The sequence below is a fragment of the Centrocercus urophasianus genome, unplaced genomic scaffold (assembly GCF_019232065.1).
Source record: "Centrocercus urophasianus isolate 14NV4802_14NV808 unplaced genomic scaffold, USGS_Curo_1.0 seq_17, whole genome shotgun sequence".
NCBI lineage: Eukaryota > Metazoa > Chordata > Aves > Galliformes > Phasianidae > Centrocercus > Centrocercus urophasianus.
In genome coordinates, this window is record NW_024884722.1 from 24,392,682 (window position 1) to 24,420,235 (window position 27,554).

Genomic DNA, 27,554 nt, shown 5'->3' on the forward strand with positions numbered 1-27,554 from the left:
TTCACACACAAAGGCACACACCAGAAAAAAAAAAAAAACAAAAAAAACAAAAAACAACCAGGCACTATCAGGATTAGGTTCTGGCTCTCCCTGCACAATAACTCTTCCCAAAGCACGAAGCTGGCGGCCAACAGCACCTCTTCCAGAAAGAACCACTAAACACCAGGTAACACACATCAGAAAGTTTAATATTGTCACAAATACCATGTAACACTAGTATCAGAGCTACTAGTGTGCGAAATAAAAAGACTCTCTACCTTTGCAAAACCAGTCAGGCATGCAATTTTTCAGGTAGACACACTTAAAGCTGCAATGACTGTTTGTGACTCACATGTTACTTTACAACATTCACTCACAGTGCACCATAACGCATATTGAAATGTTATCGATAGGTAGGGCAATCCAAATCTTACGGGTGGCAAGAGGACGAAGAGGAGCAGCCCGCACGCTGTCAGCTACTTTCTGCAGGAGAAGAGAGTGGGGAGAACCATGCAGAGACTTCACATGTATTTTGGTAGAAGAGTGGGAATTCAGCGCTGCTGCGTGGTCTCCCTCTTTGCAGAAAGCAGAGCGACTGGCAAGTGTTATTTAGCTTTTGCCTTCCTAACTGCTTCTCAGTGTAAGTAATGCAACTGACTGCTGTGCAGATACAATAATGGCATCGACTCGAACTCGACAGAGGGCAGGATGCACCAAGTGTACACGGTCTTTGTCATTGCTTTAGTCCTTGGAATAAGCCGGGCCTGATGTTGTCTTTGTGGTTTGTTCAGGTCCTCAATGTCAAGGTTAAAACGAAGCCCTCACGTTCCTTTCTGGTCATTAGCTCTAGCTGAATGCTCGTGTTCTGAGTGCCTGCTTAACAGTACTAAAGATTAAAGCTTTGTGTGGAAGCAAATACCCATTTAAGGCGAGAGGCAGAAGTACGCGTCTGAGCGAAACTACTGAGCTGCAGATTCCTAGGAGGGCAGCCGCACACCCTGAGCTAAACTAATGAGAAGAAATAAAAAATAACTTTCCTAAGAACTCTTTAAACAGATGAAGGTCAGCACAGCCCAGGGACCAGAGGTTTACTCATTTCCCAGGTCTGAAGATTTGGATTACCCCTATCACCAGCTGCTTTGTTGGACTCCGTAGGGATTTCGTGCCAAAATGTTACAGATTTTGCTCAGTAACACAACACCGTTCACAGAAGCAAGGGGAAATACCAGTGGAACCAGAACAGTGGGACAAGGGCGTTTACTTTAATTTTACCATGACAAAACAGGCATCAAGAAAGCAAGTAAGTCGCATTGTCAAATCCCACTACAGAGTTACGTGCGTGCACAGCGCCGACACACCGCAATTCTTCCAAAGTGGCCTTAAACAAAACAACAGCAGGTAGATCTGCGGGAGGGAACTGTTGCTTCCCTTTCACAGAAAGCATCAGCACCCAGGCATGGTGGTCAGCGTGCTGGCAGTGCACTTCACAGGGAAGCTGCAAAGGTCACACTCGGTACGACGCAGTGGCAGATCTCAACGCACATCAACTGGGGGGAATTTCATCTCGGACAACAACCGATTGTTTTGTAACTGCGGAAATTATAGACCAGTTTTTTCCATGACCTACAGATGGGAAAGGTACCAACAAGGTGAATAAGAAACATGCAGATTGGGGTCCATAAACAGGAGATATTATTAACAGCACACATTCTATCTTGAATCCTATTCTTTTTATGTCATTAGTTGCATTTTTTTTTCCCGATAAAGCAGTGAGTTCTGCTGTTTTCTTTCTTTTCTTTATTTTTTTTTAAACCAGTTCAGACTACGCAGTCGCTGCTTTCGGAGAAGGTGCTCACGAGACAGACTCAAGGCCAGGGTTGTGGAGTTCAGTTCTGCTCGGCATCACGAAGCCTGCATCCCACTGCTGTGATGAGCGCTGCCCCTTTCCCGCTGCCGTCTTCTGAGAGCAGGAAAGTCACATCACACTTGGGTGCCAGGTCTTTGACTGTTTGGTGCATAATCCTCGAAAAGCTGCAAAGGGAAACATTGGCAGTGGGCAAGGGAGGTCTTGCAGCACCTGCAGAGCACAGCACTGCTGCAGGCCTTTGCAGTGCTCCCCTTATCACAGCAAAGGCAATTAAATGCTGGAAACTATAGTGGGTGAGAAGACTGGGAGCAGAGGTCTCTTCTCTCTCTCTCTCTTCATACGGGTCTACCTGGACCACTAGAACTACAGCAAAGTGGAAAAAAAGATACTGTATGCTCTTCTCCTTCTCATCTACCTCTTTACACTGGAGACAGGCACTATTCCTGTCCTCCCTGTGGACCCAACTGTGCTAGACCCCCTGCCTTCACCTGTCGCTGCTTTCTAGTGGTCCATCCCCTCTGCCTGATGAGCAGAGCCATCTCCCAGAGAAGCATCAGGCACTCAAGTTGCTCTGTCATTGTCAGAGATCATTCCCTTGCAACATGGCCTCAAACCTGCTCAGCAAGCTGTGTCGCCTTCAGCTTGGCACAGCCCCTGAGTCCTTCCCAAGTCTTTCTTGATCCTCTCATAACCCTCTAGAAGGCTCCAGCCAACCCTGATTAAGATCTCTTTTCCCTGGCTCTCATCCTAGCAAACAAGTGAAACCACTTGGGAAAAGGACACGCAGCAACACACTACAGGTCGCAAAACAAACACAGAGGTGAATACTCACTGTGGGTGTAGTTTGTACAGAGTCCCATCCACACCAACCGTTATCTCCAGGTGCTCTAAGCCTCTGTTCTCCCTAATTTTATCTACAACTGCAGCCATTCCAGCACCACACAACTGAGCTGCTCGCTTTGACACCGCTCCGCACACTGTCTTGACAATGATACTGTCATCGCATGTGCTGTTGAGCCCCAGCTGCTGAAGAATGGTTCGCACCTGAAGCAAGGCTAACCTGTCACTGTGGGAGCAGAAGAACACAGCATTAGAGGCTTTCCTCAGCTGAGCCACTGGCAGGAGCCTCACTGCATCAACAGCTGCTTCCACTGTCAGGCCCCGCCAGCAGCACCACGACAGGTTACCGCACTGATTCACTCTGCACAGTCTCCCACGCGATGCCCTTACCTTTCAATCTGTGAAAGGAACTTGGTTTCAAAGATATGCCTGGTCTTCAGTGTCTCTGAGATCTGCCCTCTGAACAGGAACCCTCGTTTGGTGAAGTCAATCAAAATATTGCGGACTATTTCCCCCAGGTACATCCCACTGATCATCTTCTCATACCTGCAAGGAAAGACAACAGCACAGCTCAGAGGGACACATGACAGAGGGACACGTGCAAGCAGGGCATGAAACATGCAAACCAATTGAAAAAGAACAGTCATTTACTATGGCAAGAAAAAGCAGAAACACTCAGTGGGAAACCTTGTGAGTCCATCTAAAAGTATCTCACATATTCTTCATGTCCATTTCTGCCCAAGCAGGCAGTTGTTAATGACAGTTAATATTTCTCCCATACTAAAGAAACGAAAAATTGTTGCCAGAGAGACAAATGGTGCCTGAATGGAAGCTGTTTGCTGTGCATTCCTTAGCAAAGTGCTGAGCAGAACCTGGGGAAAACCTGTAGCCACTGTCCAGCTTGGGGAGCCCTCTCAAAGCATGGATGGGACCTTGAGTAGAAGTTCAGTGGCTCCGTGCAGGAAAAGTACAGCAAAGTCACAAGGTATGGTCACTCTGAGCGCAGCATTTTTAAGGGAGTGCTGCAAAATACCTCTTGAAAGTTTGAAAAAAAAAAAAAGAAAGTGAAGAGGTATGGTCAGCACATTCCCATAGTCACTGACCTGTATGCTAGCAAACCAGGGGCCCAGGGCTGGTTTGGGCTTTTCAGTTAATTCCAGCACCTGATTTCCTGTAGAGAACCAGTAGTTCAAAAGCCAGCAGAAGGAACCAAGCCATTCCAAACCTCTCACTCAGCACACAAACCCTAGTTTCCCACCAGGTCTGCCCCAGTCTGCAGAGAGGGAATGTTTTCCCCTCGCAGACTTCCTCCTGGCACACACCAAGTAGTGGCTCTCCATGTGGCCGTGAGCAGCCCTGTGCTGAGGACAGGAGTCTGTTTGGCTCTCCTTCCCTTCCAGCATCATTCTGGTGTGAAAGGAGCATTCTGTGCTCCGTAACCGAGCTGTGCCCTTAGCAATGAGAACTGAACACTTTTTCACTTAGTGAAAAGTGCTTTCAGTGATGCATCCTTTATTTCACCTCCTGAAGCTCTAAGCAGGGTTCCTGCCCTGTAGGGAACTGAGCCCAGCAGAGCAGCCACCTGGAAGCAGGCCATGCAGTCCATTTAATACCAGGAGCTCTCCCAGGCTTGTACCCAGTAAGGGCCCTGAGTGCCCAACTCTTTCTGGAATCAATTATTCCCCCTGGCAGCCTCCCTCCTATGGCTGTTCACTCTATGCCAGCTCTACCGCTGCATGAGCCTCACTCAGTGTCTGCCCCTCTGCATCTGTTTGCACTCTAGCCTCCCAAGAGCTTCCTCAGGGACCTTCCCACTTGCCCACAGCCCCGAGGTTCCCAGGCAGGTTTACTTTTTTTGCACAGTTTTCTTATGCACTGCTGCAGAGAAAAATAGCAGTCTGGGCATGAGGCAGCACATGTGTGTCACCACAGTAATGCCATGCTGGGTCCACTCCTTGTCAGCCCTTTCTTACAGGGCACAGGGAAATGCACACACAAGAGCTGAGTCCCCAAAATGGGGCCACGGTCCTCTAACATACCACATTACCCAGAAAATTGCCTCAAACAAGAATTGGCTGCAACTGACAGAGAGCTCATAACTGCATTACAGTGATTAGCTTCAAGCTCCAAACCATGCCAGCAGGTTTAGGCTGAGCATTTCAGCCCTCCAGAGATTGGACTTAAATGATTTTGAGGTCTGTACCTACTCAAGCCATCCTGTAATTCTGCAACTCCAAGAGCTCTCTACAGGGAGAGTTCAGCTAAAAGAGATTGAACTGAGATCAAGAGCACAAGAATGACAAGCCATCATGACACCACTGCATACAACATGGAATGAGAAATAGGGAGGTAATCAGAAGTCTCCGGAGACTCTCACCAAAAACCCTGCACCACAGTTCCATGGCAGCAAACAAGCACTGGACAGACATTCAGTGGACATAAGGGCTCTACCTACCCAAAGGGCTGGAAAAGGAATTTGATAGTAGTTAAAATGAACTTAGGGCTTTGTAAAGAAGACACAGAGATGCTGCTGCAGAACAGCTTGGCAATGATTAGGACCTCAACTACCAATATAAAAGACAGTAGAAAGAGAAGATGAGAGATGTTTGCCCTCTTGGAGGCTAGAAAAAGAGAAACAGAGAAGGAGGAAATCACACAGGACAGAACGGCTGCAGTCATTCTCCACTCTTGACCTCTCCTTTCTGAGACCTGGGAGAAATCCAGTTCTCTCTTAAAAGCATTTGAGGCAGCCTGGCTTATTCTCAGCACAGCATTTATCCCACAGTACCTTTGCTTTCCAGCATTTAGTGAATAGTCATCAACTGCTTTGTCATATATTGTCCTGATATCGTCCAGGCATCCATTATCCCCGAACGCTCCCCACTCCATGTTCACACACATCCGTCCTTGCTCACCATCCACCATCTCTATGTTTCTCATCTCCTCCATGTAACAGGCATTGCTGCCAGTTCCTGAAGAGAGAAAACATTGAAAAAATATTGAAATTCCTGGCAGTCACTTTCCACAAAGCCCATAGAAATCTGGGGGAAAATCTGGCGAAGGGAAAACTTCAGGAAGTTCTGAGGCATCAAGCAAAGAAAGCTCCAGAGATTTTAGTGGCTAGTGGCAGGGTATTGTTTAGTTTTTGCTTGTTTTGTTGGTGCATTATTTTCTGATGCACAAAATTCAATTGCAGACTGACAGGCTGTAGATGATCTCTTGTTGCCAGCAGACAAAAAGCAGAGACCCAGTCTCACCTGTGGCAGTTTCCAAAGTATTCAATGGCCAAAGCCAAAGCCAAAGCAGGGGACGGGGAGCTGCTAAAGCCCTGGGGTTTTTGCTCTTATTATCCCAGGCCACCTACCAAGCCCCTGCTCTGCACGCAGACAGCAGCTGCAGATTGTGTCTGGCAGGGCTACAGCACAGACAGAGGATGCTCACAGCATCCCAAGGACGTCATGCCCTTCCTGCAGGGAACTCCCCCTGCAAACATGTCAGCGGTGGAGCGGCACAGACACGGCTTCCTACCCACACTGCACTGTGCTGACTCATCCTGGACATTCTCCAGCTGTCTGAAGGAGTAATTGGTAATATTTTATCTTCCTCAAAGCCAATTTGAAAGCATTGTTTAAGCTCACAGATGCTTTGATCCCTTCTCTTTCTTACTGGGCAAGGCCCAGAGAACTAATTTCTCTGGAGAACTTTGTGAATTCACACTGTCCATGCTATAAGGACAGCCAAAGCCCAGGAATGACATGTGCAAAGGCATCAGCAGACACCTATGGAGTTCAGTGCTTTACTACAAGAGTGGTGAGGTGCTGGAACAGGCTGCCCAGAGAGGTCGTGGATGCCCCGTCCATGGAGGTGCTCAGGGCCAGATTGGATGGGGCCCTGGGCAGCCTGGTCTACTATTAAGTGTGGAGGTTGGTGGCCCTGCATGTGGCAGGGGGCTTGGAGGTTCGTGATCCCTGAGGTCCCTTCAACCCTGGCTATTCTGTGATTCTGTGATTTCAGCTGTTCAACTGCCAGAAAGGGAGCTGGTAGCAGATGCATTTTGTCAATCAGATGCATTTTGTCAATCAGAACCTTCCTTTGTGCGCACAAATGGCATATTTTTAGGAAAGCACAGGGATATCCCAATGAGAATACAGACAGAAGTATTTCAAACATACCCACAATGAGTCCGATTTCACAGTTTGGGTCTTCATAAGCACAAGTCATCATTGTGCCCACTGTATCATTCACTACAGCTACTACATCCAAGTCAAACTCCTTGGGAAAAGAAAAAAATAACAGTGAGAACTCTGGGTTTGGAGAAACCCCCCACACCAAAGGCAGCACCAAAAGGGACACTACCAAAACAAACAACTGGAAGTACTGGCCTGATTTCACATGTGCAAAAGTCAGAAGTTAACATTCCAGCAAGCAGTGACAGCACCTTGCATACTCTACCTACTAAAGACTATAACAACAGAAGGAAGTACTTTTCCAGCTGTTCTCTTTGGCTTATGCATAGTTGAGTACAGATCTTGTATACAGGCACACACAGCAGAGAGCTGTTGTCATTCTGTATTTCAATAGTGCAATAGCAAATCCAGCAGCACTTGCTGATAAAACTCAGCTAAATTTCACGCTGTCCTCTGGTTATTTTCTTCCCTTACTAGAAAGCATCAGTTAAGTTGCTTGAAGCTTTTTAAAGAACCAGTGTTACAGGGGCCTGTCATTTAGGGTGCACTGAGAAGCATTCCTACAGCCACTACATTGAATACTCCTGCTTTCTCAGTGCTCTGATGCAGTGGCAATCGCCACAGGGTTTGAAAACTGCTTTGAAAGCTCTGTTCAATTTAGCAAAGTCAGAAACCTCTGGGGAAAAAAAAACAAAAAAAAACAACAAACAACTAAGCGAAGAAATTCCCCAGCACCCAGGCCCATTTTTAGCAGTAGTTGCAGTTTGGTGGCTGAACTCTCGCATTTCTCCTAGACTGCCCTCTATGGTGACCAGGACATGTGGCAAGCAGAGCCACAAGCCACCAAAGTAGCTGAGTCTGGACCTTCCATGCAAGGCAGGAGGCACAGTAACCCCACCAGAGGGAGCCAGCCTAACCAGGAGTTCTGTAGGTCCTGCAGGGGAGGGAGAATTAGGAGGAAGGAAAAGTAAAATCACCTCTCTTCTTTTAATTCCTTCTCTTAGCAAATACACGACGTCTTCTCCCTCGCAGTCTGTAGCTTTGAATCCTTTTGTCCAGTTGAGAAGGATACCCTACAAAAAAAGCAAACAGGTTATCACACTTCCTGATGTACTGCAGAATGCCCCAAATCCCATATCCCCCTAAGGGAACATCACTGAGTACTTCTATCTAATAATTTCCCTGCATATATATTCAAAATGTGAAGTGCTTTAGTGTGTAGTTTTACAGAAGGTTCTGTTATCTCTGGAATTTGCATCTAACACTACTAACCATGCTCAGTCTCCAGACTTCCAGGACAGAAACACTTGCTAATGAGTGAATCATTCTGCATCATGCCCAAAGACAGAAGAAGACAGTTAAAATGAAAAAGGAAAACATCAGACATCTTAGTTTGAGACAGAAACTGCTTTTTTTTGAAAGCACAGCTCGCTACAAAGCCATCACACCAGGAGACAGAGCTATTGCCCAAACTGCAGCAACGCAACAAACTCAAAAAGTAAAGAACGCAACAGAAAATGTATCTTTCTTCCAAAAACAAACAAAAGAAAATGCTAAGAGAACAAGAAATTATTAACAGCTGCACAGGTGGAATTGGTGGTGATACATGGCAGCAGAGGAATTCAACAGGAACTGCAGGCTACAGCAGTCCCTGGTTCATCTGGCAGTACCAGATCAGCCTGGGAAGGGCTCTGGCAGCAGGGGGGACAGAGCCAGTGCTGCTTACTGCTCACACAACCAGGGAGGCAGCACAGTCCAGTGTGTTTATATGGTTGGAAAAAAAAAAACGTTGCATTAAAAAAAGGCATATTGCCACCATGGAAAATTTAAATGCTCTTATCTGTCACAGCCATGGGCTAACCAGCATTTGCATTACTGCCTTAAAAAAAAAACTATAGGAGGAGCTCTACTAGTCATAGTCAGAGCATGAACCCTCCCCTCTTACGACTTCCCTGTAAGTGCCCAATGGCTGATCCAAAAGCAGAGAATTCAGGCCTAGCATAAGCACAAAAGCAGATTCAAGAAAATTAAGGAACTCACAGCGTCCAGACTGGTCTGCTTGCAAGGGAAGGAGAACGTGAAGCCAAGAGGAAGCCGTGCACCTTTTATTCCCATATAATCCAGGAAGTCCGAAATGCAGGTAACGATGTGGTCAAACAGCTTTAAAGAGAAGAGTCAAGCATTTGAAGTTGCACATCACACAACTGTTCTTCAAAAAGCAGCAGTGCTGTAGAAGAGAAACACAGATAATCACCTCTTCTCCCGTTCCCTGCATCACCTCTATAGGAATTGCATAGATCTTGTTGTGCATTTCAACTGTTCTCCTTTTACCACTGCGAATTTTCACCAGCAACACTCTGAAGTTTGTCCCTCCGAGGTCAAGTGCCAGAAAGTCTCCATTCTCTGTAAAAGAATATGTGTGCGTGTGCATTTCAAGAATAAGAAGCAAAGACATGGGGTTGGGCTGCCTGCAGCACAAGGGTAGCACAGGCTGCCCTGCCCGGGACTGGCATTTTCTCTTTTGAGATAGTCTTCTCTTTCATTACAACAGACCTGCTCACCCTTCACCAAACCCAAATCTCATTGCAGACGGCTCACACTGGGTGCCCCGCATCCAAGCCACATCCTCTTCTCCAGCTCTGGTACTCCCATACCTGTGCCATCTGGTGTGCTGCGGACAAAGGTGGGCAGCATTTTCACTTTGGCAGTCTCGTGACTCTTCTTCTTCAGGCCTGCTTCCATCTCTGTCCTCATCCTCTTCTTCACCTGCAGGAGCTGCTCATGGGTGAGCTTGAACTCAGCCAGCGTTTCGTCGATGAGCCGGTGCTGCTCCGACAGCCGGTACGCCACCGCCGTCACCATCGCTGCCCCTTTCCCACTGCCGCTCTCTGACAGCAGGAACCGCACATCTGAGTCAGGCACCAGGCGCCGGGTGGTTTTGTGCAAGCGCCGAGCGTACCTGTGGGGAGAGGCTGCGAGTTCATCCTCTGTGCTGCCTCCCCACCAGGCCCCGGAATCTCGAGCTACAGCCTTTCAAGAAGGTAAACTGCCAGGGAAGAGCAGCTCTTCCTCACTGTCCCTTTCCTCCTGAATTCCTAATACTTTAATGTAGGTCCTCCTCAAAGCCAAACCCATCTGCGCAGCTGAAGACTCTGTGTAAATGAAGTCTCCTTCCGAGACATCTACTGAGACCCTATGAGAGAATACGTACTCAGAGACTACATAGCTTTCATTGTTACTGGAGTATCCAATTACTTTGGGGTTTTGGCTGCTTTGTTATCTTTGGATGTTGTTTTTTGTTGTTTTTCTGTTTGGCTGGTTGGTTGGTGTTTTTAATCTCACTCTTCAACTAAAGGCAGGTTTCCTTCCCATAAGATCTCAGACATCTCAGACTGAACTGCCCACACCCATTTTTTGGACACCTCATCATCTCACATCCAATCTGGGTGACATTTTGGGATTACACATCCAACTCTTTGCAAAACAGAACCTGTGACTGGAGCCAAGCAGGAAACTCACTGTGGATGCATCTTGTAGAGGGAGCCATCGACGCCCACAGTGGTGCGGAGGCGGCCAACCCCTTTGTTATCCCGCAGTTGGTTGAGGATGGCACCCAGCGTGGAGGCCACCAGGTTGGCCGAGCGGAAGGACACGATGGTGCAGACGTGCTGGACTGCTATGCAGTCCTCGTGGGACGGCTCCACCCCCAGACGGGTTAAGATTTCTTTGGCTTTGTTCAAACCTTCTTTGCTCCTACAAAGAAAGGGTAGTAATGAGTACTCCTTAGGCTATAAAATACAGGATTGAGACACATTCAGCCACATATCTTCCTGCATAGCATATGAGAAAGGGGCTAGAAAGACCAACTCTTCAGACTCGAACCAGCTTCTCTGGAGCTAGAAGCACCAGCCTCACCACTCAGCACAGGTCTGAGTGCACAGCTAATCCAGCACCTGTTCAATCAAGCAGCGTGGAAAACAAAACCCCGAGCGAAGGTTGCCTAAGTGATTCATCCTAATGGCTCTCTTTTCAGACTTTTACAACATCAATGAATTTCTGCCTCTCACACTCAATTTTCCCATGCTAGAACCCAGCCTGAAAGCAAAGTTTCTGGCAAAACTCACTCATGTACAGCTCAGTCACTTCCAAGACAAAAACAGGAGGTGTATATCTTGCTGCCATCACTACACTCCCATACATCTCTTTAAGCACTCTCGCAAGTAGTTAGCACCAGCTAGAAATTTGAAGCTGCACAGGAATGTGCCCCCTACTTACAACCAAAGTGCTCTTTGGATGGTGAGGTAGAATTTCAGGTCTAATTTTGCTCTTGATAATCAAGTTTCTCAATATCTACATTTTTCTCACTGTTGTTCATCACTACACTGGCTCCACACGGATGTGAGACCAGCACGAACGGACCCACACATTCACTGGAAAGCTGTTCAGACTAGACAGCCTGCAGGGAGTCACTGCCTGTCCCCTTGGCACTGCACTCACTGCACTCCCCTTGACTTACACGAGCACCAAAATCGGAAGCTTTTCAAAGAGAAAAGCTGGCCCAGTCACTACAGCACAAATACCCCAGTGATGTGAATTTTAAGGACGTGGGGGACAGAGCCAGTAAGCACTGACCGAAAGGGTGATGACACTGTAAGAAACCAACTGGCGCATAGCTCAGAGGTCGCCCAGCACTGCCTACGAGACTGAATGCTCTGCCTTGTCACACTTGTTTTCTTGCTGCCCAGCAATCCCGTGGATACAGCAAGAAGCAACACAAGTATTTGGGAGGAGGCACTAAGCCAATTCACTCCCACATTTAGCTGCAGGGTAGCAACTTTTAGGTCTTTGCAAGCTGGGTGAGTGGTAAAGAACAGTAGCTGTAGCAGCGTGGATGGTCAGGCTTTCATCGTGCCTCCCAAAACAGACACAGGGAGAAACCTGCTGCCTCTCAGCTCAGTGGAGCTGATGGCTTTGAGAAAAGGGTGCTGACTGCCTCCTGTGGATCCTCACATGTTCAATATGCACCTATGCTGAAGGACAGCTGCCATCTCCAGTTCAGCTCATTCCCCAACAAAGCAAAAAAAGAGATTGGAAAATTAACATTCAGAGTCATTTGGAAATCAAAGCAGAAGGGAATACTCACTTTTCAATGGCAGAAACATGCTTTGTCTCAAACTTTCCTTTGGTGAGAAGCTCAGGGGTGATTCTTCCCTCAAAGAGCAGTCCCTCCTTGGCCATCTTCACCAGGATAAGCCTCACCAGCTCCCCCATGTACATCCCGCTGACCATCTTCTCAAACCTGCAGGAGAGGGCAGCAGCAGTCAGCCAAGAGCTCACAGGCTACACCAAGAGGCATAGACCAGCTATGCATTTGCACCACATACACCAGACAGTGGTTTGCATTGGCACAGGCAAAGTCAGGCTTTCTTGAACTTCTAGATTCACAACATGAGTGGAAAAGGGAGCACAATGCAGCAAAGAAAAGCAGCAAGAGTTAACTTTAATTGTCTGGCTCCAGGAAGGGCTGCATTGATAAGCTGTGAATTGAAGCTAATGAGTAAGTAGCCCTAATCAAGACTTTGGTAACTTTGATCATATCCTTCCTCCCAGAAAGATCCTATCTGCATCAGGGCTGCTAAAGGAGCAATTCTGAAGCAAAGACAAAAGAGGCACAAAAACCGACCTGCACAGGGAACAACCAGTCACACTGTCAGATGGCCAACTGCAGGCAAAATGTGATCATGCCTGGACCACACCACCATCTCCTGTTTCTGGTGAGAGCAAATATTTTGCCAGAACCATACCACACATCAAATGAAGCCCAAAAGTTCATAAGTAACCGCCTTACTCACAGTTGCTTGCCAGGATTTAGGGATCCACGGTCGATCTCTCTGTCGAACTCTGTCCTGATGTCTTCTAGTGAGCCATCATCACCAAAGGCCCCCCATTCTGTGTTTATGCACATCCTGCCCTCGTCCCCTTCCACCAGGTCAATGTGCCGCATCTCCTCCATGTAACAGGCATTGGTGCCAGTGCCTTTACGGAAAGGCCATGAAAGTACTAATTAAACACGCCAGGCAAAGGGGAAAAAAGCCACATGAATTCTGCAGCAGAAATGTGTCTTACCAATGATCAAGCCAACTTCACAACGTTGGTCATCAAAACCACAGGTCATCATAGTCCCAACGGTATCATTTACAACAGCCATGATATCTGCATCGTAGTCCTGATGGAGGAAAAACAGTACTTGTAACATATGGCTTCTCTGGAAAACACTGCTTGTGTTTGTCATTGGTTTGCTCAGAACTAATTCCACCAGTAAGAGGGGAAAATCATAGAATCACAGAATCATTAGCATTGGAAAAGCTCTCTCTGCTCACCCAGCCCAACCCCATTGCCCAGGACCTTCAGTGTCGCATCTCCATGGCAACACCTCCAGGGACAATGACTCCCCCACCTCCCTGGGCAGCCTGTGCCACTGCATCACTGCTCTTTCTGAGGAAAAATATGTCCTAATGCCCAGCCTGACACTCTCCTGGCACAACCTGAGGCCATCACCTCTTGCCCTATTGCTATTACCTGGGAGCAGAGGCAGACTCATCTCACTGTATGAGCCCAAATTCATCCCATCTCATGCTCAAAGCCTTTTTGTCTAAAATCAGCAACCTGGTTACCATCACCCTCCATAAAATCAGCAGAGAGAAACTGCAAGGAACAACACAGCTCACTGAGCATAAAACTCCCCTTCTCTTCTGCTCCTCTCCCATGTCAGCCTTCTACATAACTTTGCTGAGTTGCTGCGGGGGAGCCTGAACCATGACATGCAGCTTCTCAGGAATGAAATGTGTGAGTATTGCTGAAAAACTGGAACCAAAGGGCAGCACTTCCTCAGTTTTTAGAGGGTGATAGAATTGCTGAAGATTGCCAGCAACAAGCCACAACATAGTAGTTGAGTTTTGTGCTACGAGGAGCATCACAGCTTCCACACAGTAATGGTGAGATCACTTCATTTTTCCCAGCAAACAGCACGTCTACATGCAAGTGCACCATCACTCACACCACATGCTCAAGTCAGTGCTGTGAACAGAGGTCTGTGAGACAGAAACAGCAGTTTGCTATGATGAAGAGTTTAAAAGAGGGGAAAAAAAAAAACAAAACAAAGCCCAGTTTACCCCACGTTTCTTGATGGCCTTGTTAAGCAGCTTCACAACATCTGCTCCCTCCACTCCACTCGCTTTGAAGCGCTTTGTCCAGGTTATCAGAATACCCTGATGAAACAAGAGAGCAACCTTAGGACAGTGCCACCATAAAAGCAAGTCAATTTTACTTTTTTCCCTTTAAAAACAAGATTTTGTTCTTCAACAGCATCCACGGGTCTCTGTTCTTAAATGGAAGTATCGGAAATGGAGCAAGGGTTAAAATGCTTAAACACCTATGGTATGTACCTATGCTCAAAGGTAAGTACTGGGATTAGGTGTATATTTAACATATGTACACATATAAAAAGTCATTATAGCCAAGGCTTAGACACAAAGTCTAAGCATGAAAATAATTTCTATGCTGAAAAGGATGAAAATAAGAACAAATGAGGCAAGAGAACAAGATTTTAAAGTTAAACAAAGAAGAACCTCAGCAAAAAACATGTATAATATGATAAATTCTATTAAAAATCCTGATCTACAGCATGGTTCAAATACATCGCACAGCTCAAGCAGTGTGAAATGTAATCAGCACTGCCTCACCCGGCCCTGCTCAGAGCCAACACTAGGAGATGTGCACCAGGGTGCCTGCAGCCCTGCAAGCTAGCAAACGGGTCAGGCTCTAACAGCACAACTTCTTACTAAAGGTGCAGCATGGGGTTGACTTCCCTGCATTTATTTGCTACGCCATTGCCATAGCAATGCTGCACCAGGAGGCTGCTGAGTCACTTGTGCTATAAAGAGCAAAAGAAGGAAAATATTGTAGCACGCTTGTCATGGGAATCACACCAGTCACTCCGTGCAAGGCTGGTTTTTTTTGCATGCAAAAGCATGTTGCTCCCAGGCAGCATATACAGGAGGGCATGGCTCAGCACCACTGCTTGCGAGGAAGACCCCAGGCTGAATTGGTGTGTGCACTTGGGAAGTTCAGCAGCAGGATGGGCCCTTCCCAGTTCTCCTCCACACAGAGGTGAAAGGCTGCAAACCTGCTGCTTGTGTTTACACAGCGAACCACAACCCTGAGGAGCTCCCGCAGAGGCAGTATAAAACATCAGATGCCTCTTTGTCATCTGCTAACCGGCTTCCTCGCACAGAAGCATAAATACCAATCTGACAGTGAAAGCACAGCACTCACTTACTCCAAAAACATGAAACCTGTCTGGGATTCTAATTTCATAGCATTCTTCTGCATGTTAAGAAAGGTGTGCAGTCGTCTCACCTCATCCAGCTTAGATTGTCTGCACGGGAAAGAAAAGGTAAACCCAACAGGTAATTTCTTGTCTTTGATTTGTTGTTTCTCCATAAAGTCTCCCAGGCATTCAGCAACATGATCAAAAAGCTGCAAGGAAAGCAGAAAAGTGCCTTGATTAGAGTTATGGGTTGAGGGAGGGCACACTTCCACAGCATGTGAGGAGAAAGAGGAAAAGGTCTACTCCAGATTTTTAGAGATGTTACTGTCAGAACTACAGCAATATTCCCAGGCCATGTGCATGTCCTGTGTTATTTAAAACACTGAGGGGGATAATTGGAAGGGAGTACCAAAATCTATCTGTTGGGTGCAATTAGCCCTTGCAGCTTCACTGAGAACAATTTACAGTCTCAGAGACAGCAGAGCACTACAGACGATCATGAACACCAAGAGGAATGTCTGGCTGTCTGAAGTGGGTCAGTAAGTGGTGTGTGCAACCTTACGATTTAACAGAACACCTTTAACTCGTTCCTAAAACAAGATCTAATTTGATTAAGCCCAGCAATGGTGGTTTCCCAGGGAAGAGGCTGCCCTTTGCTGTCTGGGGCAGATCAAGGCCACTTTGCTGGGTACACAGTGATGCAGCATGGGACACTCTGCACTCAGTGAAGTAATAAGACACGACGGCTTCTTCGGGAGGCACACAGTAATAACAACAGCCTACATCTCTATTTTGTTTTTCATTTGGAAGTATCTTGCTACATACTCAATCTCATTAAAGCTCCAGCTGCTAGCAGAATTACCGACAACAGCCAGGGGCCAAGTGTAAACCCCTCAGGAGTTTGGAGAGCAGGAAACAGACACTGACTGAAGACATTGCTGCAAAATTCCTCTCTTATGCAACAAATCACGACCATGTCAAGAAGAGACAGGGCATGCTTCATGAGTCTGACTACAGAAGATCCTTCAGCATTCTCAGTGCAGCTGGCTGTGCAGGTCCTGGCAGCCCACTGGGATGCCCTTCTGCAGGTCAGCAGGCAGGCAGGCTGCAGGCAGCGCACCGTGACTCAGGAGGCACGCAGCAAGCCACGCGCGCACCGCTCCAACCCAAAACGTGCATGGGCAAATCCAGTTAACTATTAGCTACATTCTTCATGTTACAGTAGCTGTGTCTGCTCAATAATGCATGCTCTGGGTGTGCTACTGCTTTCAGTAAAGCACAGAATAAAGGCATTGTTCAAAAGAAGGGGAAAAAAAGGGAGGCATTTATCGATTTTGCTACCATTAAGCGCAGTGCGTTTTTTCCTAAGAAGACTCAAGGATGCATCTGTGTGCTCCCCATGTCCACACTAACATCCACTTCTCACAAATAACCAGTTCTGCCAGGACGGCAGAGGCAACATCACAAGTTCTTGAGGATTTCATACAAGTGAGGCAGGCAGATGGAGGAAAAGTCCAAATCCCAGGTGTGCAGTCCTGGAAGCCCAGCAGTATCATAGATAGAACTGTAGAATCATTCAGGTTGGAAAAGTCCTCTCAGCACACCCAGCCCAACCCCAGTCCACCCTCACCCACCTAACGGGTGGGGGAGCAGAGGCTGACCCCCACCTAACCACAACTAAGCAACCAGGCCAAGACTCTGGCCATGACGTTGCCTACTCAGTTGGGCCCTGAGAGGTTTCCTCAAGAATACACTCAGTGGGAAGCCAGCAGGCTTTGGCAGGCAGCTGCAGACCTGAGCTCTGCCTCAGACTCCTGAATAGGGAGGACTTAAAAGGAGCAAGGAAACCTTCAGATCTGGAGAACAGTCACAAACTCAAAACTTACCTCCAACACAGAAAGCAAAACCGAAATCAAGCATCACACATGCTCCCATTTGTTGTGCTAACACAGAACACAGACTTCTTACAAATTTTAGACCTGCTATTACATTGTAGGAGTCAGTAAGAGTTTTGCCCTTGACTTTGACAGGGAACTGTCTCCAACTGTCAAAGCTGTCAGGCCACACCTGACAGATGGGGAAAAGTAGAACTTTGAACGCAATGAAGTAGGAAATATCAAAACATACTGCGCCAGCAAGGCACAAAGCCACAAATAGCAATCCCTTCAATAAGGTGATTATATATTAGGCTAAAAGAGTATAACTCACCAAAGTTAATCACACAGTCTGCTGAAAAACATTTTCATAGCCTACCCTGCGCAGGCAGTTCAGTCCAAGTATTCCACTAATCTAGCTCAGAGATCTCACAAACCTCAGCCATGTGCATCACTCATAAGTACCAAATCATCACCTGCCTCTGTGCCTCCCAGGCATCTGCCATGTTTTCCTGTCAAGTCTCACAACAAGCATTTCAGTCGTGGTCTCATAATTGTCACAAGACAATTACGACCTGGATGCAATTTCAGTGATGGTCAGCCCTCTTTTTCCTGTTAGTTAAATACCAGAAGTACTGCCCACCATGAGTCACTGGAAGCCATGCTTGCTCCCTCTCCCAGTTAAAAAACTATGAGAGAATCTATCAGCCTGAGCTCCAAGCTGCTGGCTCCCAACAGTAGAACGGCCTTGGGATATTTAAAAACCAAAACACAAACACAACAAAGCCCAGGAAAGAATGCAGCTCCTTTCTCAGCTTCTCCTTAGTGTCCCTCTTGTTCCTCCATCCAGTCTCAACTGTGTTAGAATTGCAGGGTTGGTCATGCCATTTGCCTACAATACTAAGTCATCTTCCTGCCTTCCATTCCTATCTCTGGAAGGTAAGTTTACTACAAACGCTGGAATTTTTATTTCTGGGCCAATTTGCTCCTGCACAATGTCAGGCCAAAAGTCTCCTGCACAATGACAGCAGAGCAGCAGTAGGCATGAATGCTCTGTTACTAACTACAGCTTATTTATTCTCAGCATTGACAAAGAGCTGTAGGGCATCCATGCGTGGTACTGTTAAGATGCTCTGGTCATTCTTGCGCTCTTTTCCAAAAAGTGCAGAGTGAAAGCAGTGAATCTTTAGGGAGGAGTCATAAGGAACAGGCACTTACCCGTGTCCCACTGCCATGCATGATATCTTCAGGTGTATTATAAATTTCACTTTCCATTTGTACTGTCTGCTTTTTTTCATGCGATACTTTCACCCGCAGAATTCGAAAGTAAGAACCGCCGAGATCCAGAGCGATGAAATCTCCTTTCTCTATGTGGAAAACAAGACACAGGTGATTAAAAACTGCATGTAACACACACTTGGGAAAAAAATAATGCACAAAGAAATGCACAGTGCTTATGGCAAGCAAGTCTTTAGCTGTAGGGCATCCACACAGAGCATCAGCCCAGTTCCCCCCAGCTGAAGATGAACATGGTGCAAAGGCAAGGATGGCTGCCATTGATGCATGGGTAACTGCAGTGAGGGCTCATCCAGAAAGAATGAACCGAGAGCGGGCAGTTTGTATCCAGATCTCATGACTAAGCTGGCAGAGCAAGGATCTCAGGAAAAGCTGAAAGGATGTTGGAAAAAGAAGAGGAAACGAAGGGATGCCAGAGCACTGATGAGCCCGCCTTGTGTTGTAAGTAAGCCTGTGTAACTTTGGCAAGTAGCAGCAAATAGTGGCTGATTTGTGCTCTGCTTTGAAATCAACAGATTACAGGGAAACATAGTTAAGCAGGAGCTACCCATTCCACCCCTAGAAGCAGGGATTCACTACAATCTGCAGTCACATAACAGAAGTCAGAGAAACGGCAACCCGACACACCACGCAGAGCCCTGTGCTGCTGCAGGAGTTACTTGAATCTGCAAGCCCTTGCATAGAGCTCCTAAGCACCTCACCAGGAATCAGGGCAGAAGTGAGGGTGCCTCCATCCCCCTCTGCACTGGGAAGGATTTCAGAGGTCTGAAGCCAAATACACAACCCTGCGATCAATCCAGCTATCTGGGAAACCACACTGTCAGTATCCCCTGGAGAGTAAGGCAAATACCATCTGACTGAACTGCTCCTGCTATCTTCTCTTATCGAAGAGGGAACAAAGACAGCTATCACTGAAGTCTGTGAATAGCATTTGGGGAAGCAGCAGCACACCTTAACAAACAGCCATGTGTGCCCAGGCTGCAGCTAATCACTGAGGCTATTTGCAAGCACCTGCATGTGTACACAGCATCCCTGGCTCACCCAGGCTGCTCTGAGGGAAGCAGCACAGGCACGCAGTGCTTTCTCACCCTTGTTTTTTATTGGTTTGTGCTTTTGGGCAGTGCCAGAAGTACTCTGCACTGCAAGTGGGATGAGCTTCATCCCCAGCTACCTTCCATATCACCAATTCCATCCCACAGCACTCTTCAGGCTTGCGTCTAAGGCTGTTCCAACTTTACTCTATGCCTACGGGAAGGCCATTCCCAACATCATCATTTCTCCACTTCTAACTAAATTCTACATGAAAAGAGCTTGTCAATGGTTTACGGGCTGGTTCGGCCCGGTTCTGTGACGAGCGGGGCGGAGGGATCCGCAGATCCGCGCCTCCGGAAAAAAAAGAAACAGAGGACCCCAAAATAATTAAAAACAGCGGCAATGATCTGAGGAGAAACAAACTAATTTACTAAGTATATTATCGGAATGCAAGATAACACACTATAATACAATATAATCAGAATTGAAGCTAATAAATCAAATATAATGAGAGAGAGAATGTCTGAAAGGTGGATAGGCCTCACCACAACGCTGAGGTGAGATGCGCAGTCCAGTTGAGCAGCAGGGAGACGGGAGCAGCGCCCACCACGAAGGGCAGGCGAGAAAGAGCATCAGGTGACCTTGCCAGGAGTTAAACCTCCTCTCCCTGACCACAAGGTCCCCTGGGGAATGTAGTTTTTCTTCTCTTCAGGGCAGGTACCCAGGACTTGAGCATTAACAGTTAAAGTCCCAGTGCCCCACATGATGTTATGATGTGGAATACCGAAAGCCCAAAATCACAAAACCATGACAGAGCTCTCGCAGCTGGGAAGATCAATATCTATTGATGTGTCATGCCGCTTCAAACCTCAGCTCTTAGAGCTGTCTGACTCCACACTGCTGCCAAAACACAGGGTATGCAATGTACCATGAGGATTAGCAGACTCAAACTCACTTCTGAGATAACTGTCCAACATCAGGCCACGACTCCTCCAGTCTCACAGCTCCTCCGCATCACCCCACCACCCCAGGAGCCCTGCTCCACTCAGCAAAGCCCTCCAACAGCCAAAAGAGGCAAACACACAGCAGAAGCCCTTATGGTTTTGCAATATTGTGGTCTAACACAGCAAACAACCACCACATGAGAAATTACAAAGAGCAACAGCCTGTTTACAGAATATGTAATGAAAAGACAGTGGAGCCCATAACTTCTACCAGCCCTTAGAACTGCACTGCTTTTCAATGCAGCCTTCTCTTCACACTGCCTAAGACATGGGCAAACTCAGAGTTTGCTGAGATAAGGGCTGCGCAGTGCCTGTCTTCCTGCTTCTGAACACTGAAGCTTTGAATATTGCTTTGCACCATTGAAGATGTCATCGAAAACATGAACACATCCAAATTGCACATGCAGTTCTCCTACTGGGGTTTGCATCACAGATTCAGTCCCTCACCTTCATCGGGACAAGACTGGAAGGAAACATTTACCAGGAGCACCTCATTAAGCCAAATACCTGAATAACCTTTATCGTTACAGGGCATCATTTCTTGAATGTAAACCATTACCTTCAATAAATAAATGAAAAATCAACACTGGGCCAGATGGCCCTTTTTCAAGCCTAAATGCACCTCAGTACATACTTCAAACAAATCCTGCACTTCAGAAACAGCTTCCCTGGCAGCAAACTGACAGATCAGGCTGCTGATTTCCAGCCAGACTCATAGCAAGGTAATATTCAGTAAGAGATATCCTTCTGCATTAAAAAGGTTGAAGCGCTCTGAACAAAACCTAAAGCTTTCTGTATGTTAAGTGACAGTTTTCTCTCCGACTATTTCAGGAAAAGAAACTCAACTAGCAACAGTGAATCTACACTTTATACCACAAAGATGCTGGAGCCAGAGGAGCAGGAGGGACCAGGCAGAGCCCCTTTCCCCATGCCACACCACATCCCCAGTCCATACCGTGGAACAATCTGCAAAACTATAGCAGCACTTGTACGTGATTGCCTCTCCTGCAGTCCCTTAGAGCAAGCCCTGCCCATTACCCAGCTGCATGCAGCAGCTTCATGGCTGCCTTTCTCAACAGGCTGCAAATTTCCACACAACACTGCAACATAACAGTTAGCAGTGCTAAATCAAGGGAGATGCAGGAATTGGGCTTGTTCTATCTTTATTTTTTAAACAGAAAATTGCATTGAAGTTAAAAAAGCATAAGGTGGCAAGAACACAACAGCAGAGCTATCAAAGACTTCCATCCACCAGACAATTACAACTACTACTCTCAGTAGTGCTTTGGACCATTTCTAACAGGTATCCCATGAAGCACACCATCTTCAATAAAGAAAATTCTCAGATCCTTACCTGAGCCATCAGGAATAGACCTTACGAAGGTAGGGAGCATTTTCACTGTAGCTGTTGGGTTAAAATCTCTGGAGAGGCCGTTCTTCATTTCTCTCCGGAAGCGAGCCATGATGTCTATCAGAGTTTCGTCAGAGAGCCGCATGGCATAAAGGTATTTATCAATCTGCAGAGAGAGATGAACACAAGCATGGATGTCCCAAGGTGTCCAAGCAGAGCTATACGAGGTACTGCTCCTGAATTACACAGATAATACAAGGATAGTCCTTAGCACTGGTGCCCTGCCCAAGCCAGCAACACAGTTGAGCACTTCATGCCTTGTCTTTTGATACAAAACCAAGGAACAAGTACGAGTGCTATGACTTGCATTAGTTGAAGCCAACCCATCCTACTGCCTTCCCAAGGCAAGGCCCAGCCCCACATCACTCTGCATTCCCCATCCCACAGAAAAAGCTTACTCACAGCCTCACACCTTTACTGCCAGCCTTCCTCCACCTCTCATCTCTCCTGACTATCCACAAGCTGAAAAACCACAGCTAAACATTTCTGTTGTCCTATGTGGGGGGATGCAAGCATTGCTGCAGCGCACCAAGGTGTCTTGTGTTGAAATCTTCAATTGCTAAGGAGCCGCTGCAGCAATTTCAGCGCTATGTTAATAGCTGAGAGATGATTCCCGACTTCCAGAGTACCTTCCCTGTGCTGCTGCAAACCATCTCAGCCAGAGGCTGGGGAGAGGCAGAACTTTGCTGTGGACAGGTTGAGCCTTCCTCCTCAACACAAAACGTCAAATTAAAAGTGGTTAACTTCTCCCTTCTGGTTTCCCAAGACAGGAACTTCATCACCCTGGAAAAAGAAGATGTTTCCAGACTCCTGGTAACGTTGCTTTTATAACGTTACAGCCATCTTCAGTGCCAGGAAGAGTGAGAGATGCTTTGCACCTCAGAAGTACAATTCAGCCTTGGGAGTCCTTACCAAACGTATGACCCACTCCATCCATCTAAGCTGCCAGTCTATTCATGCCTTCATTTATTATTTGCCTCAGAAACATGATTCTGCAAATGGCACACAAATGGTCCAAACTGAAGCCACACCTCTGGGATTGCTTTTGCTCGTAGCTTAGCAGGATAGAGGAAATAAAGCCCTGCTCATGTTTTATGTCCTCAGCAAAACTGGAAGAATCACCTGATTCAAAGCCACACCTCCGTGCCAGGGCTCTGCATCTCCTCTGCTGCTGTGGAAGCCTCAAGAGCACTCATCTCCCCGCTGATGTTACGTCTCAGCAGGAGCAACAAGAAAACACCCCTTGAAAAGTGTATATATGTAAACACTCCATATACCTGGGACTTTGATACAGGAAATGATGGATAATGCCAAACATGAAGGAAACACAGACAGCCAAAATGTAATTAGAGCCTAAGCTGGTCATAAACCCAGCGCCACTTGGATTGCTCTGCAAAAAGCACTTCTGCAGTACCAGATAGTGTATCAACCCAAACCAGATGTACTCCAGTGACAGGCACTTGTGCAGCCAAGGAAGGGGGCATAGATGGCACCAGCCAGATCCAGAACAGCAGGGCTGGGGGCTGAAACGTGGGGCTGCAAACGCAGGCAGAGCAGACCCTGCACATGACCAAGCACCGTGCGGACAGACGGGTGCTGAGGCTGGTGCCACGCTGCAGGAAGGTTTCTCTCTGCCACTGCAAATGCCGCCAGAGCTTTTTTTAGCAGAGCCTGTTCAGCAGTGATGTCAGAGCCCGAGGTTATTCCCTTTTAAAGGAGGGAGGGGACTGGAGCTATCATGGCTGTCAGCAGCCCACGCTGCCGCTCAGAGGCCCCATCACCCAAATCCCCCAGTGACAGCTACGCTAATGCATCACGCCATGAAAATATCCCCTTACAACATTGCACTCTCCTTCTGAAAACAGGGCTGAGGCCCTGAATTCCACCTTACCCAGCCGTGAGTGCAGCTTTTGGTGTTTGCACAGTCAGGACCAGGCAAGCCCATGCTCCTAGAGCTGCTCTCCTGCAGTGGGGAAAAATGGGAGGCAGGGCTCTGGTTTCCCCTTGAAAGGCCAGTGAAAGCCATCAGCCTCACTGGGCTAGGAGCATCATGCTGAGGCCATCTCCACCACTGGGACTCACGGGGCAGGGAAGAGGGGAGGCAAGGACAGAACCATGCTTCAAAACAAAATAGCTCCTGTGTATTAGTTTGGGGGGGGGGGGGGGGAAGGGGGAATAGCTATTTTCTCCCAGGCAGGAAAAGGGTTAGTCATCTCATCAGGACAGCCAAAGGGAAAAGCAGCACTCCTCTGAGGGAAAACCCCCAGCAAACAGCAGTGAATAACTGGGCAGGGAGATGGGGGCTGGATTACGGGAGGGAGGTTTAATAACACCCCACTCTGCTCATGGCCAAAGCCGATCAGAGAGCAAATCCCAGCCTTATCCAAAGGGATGTGGCAGCAGGGCGGCAGGGACAGCGGGACTCCTGGTAGCAGCCTGCCAAGCACAGCCCTGCACACAGTGCGAGCAGCAAGGGGCGGAAAACACTGCTATATGTAGCTGCCTCCAGGATGGGCATCCTCCCTCACTGCTGCTGTGCAAGCCTCCAGGAGCTTTCCTTATTTCCATTTTTTTAAAATGTTTTTTAACAGCCAGACGGAACTTGCAAACACTTTTTTTTTTAAATGGGATTTCATCATCCAAACCACACATAGGTAATTTTTCTTGGTCACATAAAAAAGACTCTTTGTACTGGGAGAAAAGGGCTGTTTGAAATCTGGAATATTGCAGGAGCCCCATGGGAAGGTGTGGATCATCGTGAGTGGGTAATGCAATAAATAGCACTGAGGGCGCATCCTCATGCACACTGTGGAAGACAAGGAAGGCTCCACGGACACCTGATAACAGTCTCTCAGTACCTGGAAGGAGCTTATAAGCAAGAATTGGAGCAACTTTTTACGTGGACTGATAGTGATAGGACAAGGGGAAATGGCTGTAAACTAAAAGACCTGATATTTAGGTTAGACGTTAGAAGGAAATTCTTCACTCAGAGAGTGGTAAAGAGCTGGCACTGCTGCCCAGAGCTGGGTACACCATCCCTGGAGGTGCACAGTGCCATGGATGTGGCTCTTGGCAACCTGAGCTGCTGAGGGACAGCCAGCCCATGGCAAGGGTTGGGGCTGGGTGGGCTTTGAGGTTCCTTCCACCCCAAACCATTCTGTGGCTCTGTGATTCTATGAAACACACAGCCAATAACTCAGACACTGCCAGCAGCATCCAAGAGCAGGGCACTCCCATAACTTCGGAAATCATTAACATCTTTTGTACCAGCGTAGTAGCCTTCATGTAACGCCCATCCCCATGCCAACACCTTCCTGCAGATCTGTGCTCCTTGGGAAGATTCACCAGGAGCCACACATGTTACAACAGGCAGATCAGCCATCCCAACCTTACTGTTTATCAGATCAGTTTCTGAAAAGCCTTTACACAACAGGACAGAGCTCCAGGGGTTTTCTTGATACCCACATTTTATGCCCTGTTCCATCACATTCTTTTCAAGGTTAATAATCTTGGTGTCACTCTCAAAAGATCTTTTTCTTCTCATGTCAGGCAACACGACAAAAAGACACTGTTCCCCTGATAGGGCATCAGGCAACACCTAGTGCTCCCCACTCCAGAGGCAGCTCAGCAGGCACAAACCTGCTGGGACCAAAGCATTCAGTCACGACCCAGTCAAACCACCCTATTTGGGTAGTACATGGCGTTGCACGTCACCTGCTTGCTTCTGCGCAGCAGGCTCATGTGCAAGTGTGCAAGGCTTTGTGTGTCCTTCAGCACCCTACACACTGCCTTGCTCCTCCTGCCTGCTGTGACTCGCCCTGTACAATGCTCCAAAACCTGCAAGGTGGGGCCAAAATTCCTCTAAAACATAAGAGAGTGCCTAACATTCAGCAACACAAAAGCAGCAGACCCTGCTCCTCAGGCTGAGGGAGCCTGAACCAAGAGCCTGGAACCAGCCTGAGGGTCACACAGGGGCTGAGCAGCACAGAGACTCTACCTAAAGACGTTCAAGTGAAGGGGCTCAAAACCTGCCCCAAGTCATGTAGGCAGGAGCAGATGTCTGAAGTCCTCCAGAATGGGCAGCCTGCTTTTCTCTTACTGGATTTCATTTTAGTTTCCAAACCGAAGAATGCCTTCCTGCTCCCCAGCCAAATGATTTGCCATGCCACCAGCCATCAGCAGCTCGTGCTGCCAAACCAGCCTGCAATAAATAACCCCCGGGAGTACCGTGGAGGCCTACATGCTTCCTCTCGGCCCTCCCCACGCAGCACCGCAGCATGCAACCCTACGCTTATCTGGGGTTGCTAAATATAACAGCACAGCCGGGCAGGGGAGGCCTCACCCAGGCACACAGGCCCAGCATCGGCTGCAGCGTGCACAAATCCTATGGGAAAGGGAAAGAAGGGCCTTTGGGAGCAAGGAGCTGCTACTGCAGGGGCTGAAGGCCCTGAAGGCCTTCCAGCTCCTCACAAGAGCTGCAGAATGGAAGAGCCAAAAGGCAAAATGGTGGAAGGAGATGGGGAGCAAAAGGGGTGCTGCTTGGGTTGATGCAAGGGAGGAACGGACCGCAGGCAGGCAGGGCGGGCAGGGCAGTGCCCCCGGGCACAGACAGGGGCCCCAGAGAGAAGACGGCTCTTCCTGCAGGGTGAGCCCCACAGAGCAGCCCTGTCAATGCCACGGCCGAGGCTTCCCCACAGTACTGTAGGAATGGATGCCTTTGGTGGGCACTGGGCTGCGCAGAGTGGGTCACGTAGCAGCACCGGAGGAGGTGGCAGAAAGGAAGGGAAGCCTCTGCTCCGTGACGTCAGCCCGGCAGCACAGCGGGGCCTGGTGACATTTGCAATTATTTTCCTGATTTGCATCCCCACATCCCCAGCCCTAGGCTCCCTGCTCCGCCAGCCCTGCAGCGTGCTCGGCCAGGACCTCCCTGCAATGTTGGTATCTACCCCGTGCTGTGCATCACGCCACAGGGCTGCTACGCCAACCGTGCTGCTTAATGCAGGAGAAGAAACAAAAATACCCACAGAGCAACTTCTCCCTTCCGAGCATCGCCGCCTATACATTCAGAAGACACGGCGAGATGAAACTCAAAAACGATCTGCAAGCAATTGCTGAGCGATGGATGCTCACGGCGGCCCGGAGAGGAGCAGTCCCCTGTTGAAGGATGCCAGTGCAAGGAACGGCCCCTGGCGTTGCACCCATCCCCATCAACAGCACGGCACTCCAGCTGTGCCCACCTCGCCTTGCTCGGGCTGGGTGAGGCTCACGGTTGTGCCGCCCATAGCGGGGTGGCCATAGGGACAAAGCAACGACGGCAGCAAAATAAATAATTTAGGAAGAAAAAAATAAAAAAGAAGAAAAAAAAAAAAAAAAAGCAGGCACTTGGGCTGCGGCGGGGGTGCAGCCCTTCCTCCTCGAGGCTGAACCCTACCTTTTTGACCTGGTCCTCCTTGAGCTCGGTGAAGTAGTAGGCCAGGAGCTGGGCGGCGATCATCCTGCCGGCTGCAGCGGGCGGCTCCGCGCACGCAGCGATGCGGCGCCCCGGGATGGCCGCGGCACCTCCCCTTCCTCCACTCCTCCTCCTCCTCCTCCTCTGCTGCCGCCCCGGCCCCGCCCGCTCCCGGAGCTCGTGCGGCACGGAGCTCTCGGCCCTGCGGGGGGAAGGAGGTAGCGCGAGCGAGGAGAGGAAGAGCGCTACAGAAATGGTCTTTTCTAGCAATGGGAAGGACAATGCA

At 48.2% G+C, this 27,554-nt stretch overlaps 1 protein-coding gene across 1 annotated transcript; it reads right to left on the bottom strand.

The window, feature by feature from the left end:
• Window positions 1-167: 167 nt before the first annotated feature.
• On the bottom strand, window positions 168-27,358 carry HK1 (hexokinase 1). Its single transcript, XM_042818674.1, has 18 exons — window positions 27,251-27,358; window positions 21,763-21,925; window positions 18,295-18,443; window positions 15,292-15,411; window positions 14,046-14,141; window positions 13,000-13,099; window positions 12,726-12,909; window positions 12,017-12,172; window positions 10,393-10,626; window positions 9,528-9,832; window positions 9,128-9,276; window positions 8,914-9,033; window positions 7,851-7,946; window positions 6,859-6,958; window positions 5,475-5,658; window positions 3,077-3,232; window positions 2,679-2,912; window positions 168-2,010 (listed from the first exon to the last, which is right to left on the bottom strand). The coding sequence occupies exons 1-18, from the start codon at window positions 27,311-27,313 to the stop codon at window positions 1,866-1,868; spliced, it is 2,754 nt and encodes a 917-aa protein (XP_042674608.1). The 5' UTR covers window positions 27,314-27,358; the 3' UTR covers window positions 168-1,865.
• Window positions 27,359-27,554: the final 196 nt, after the last annotated feature.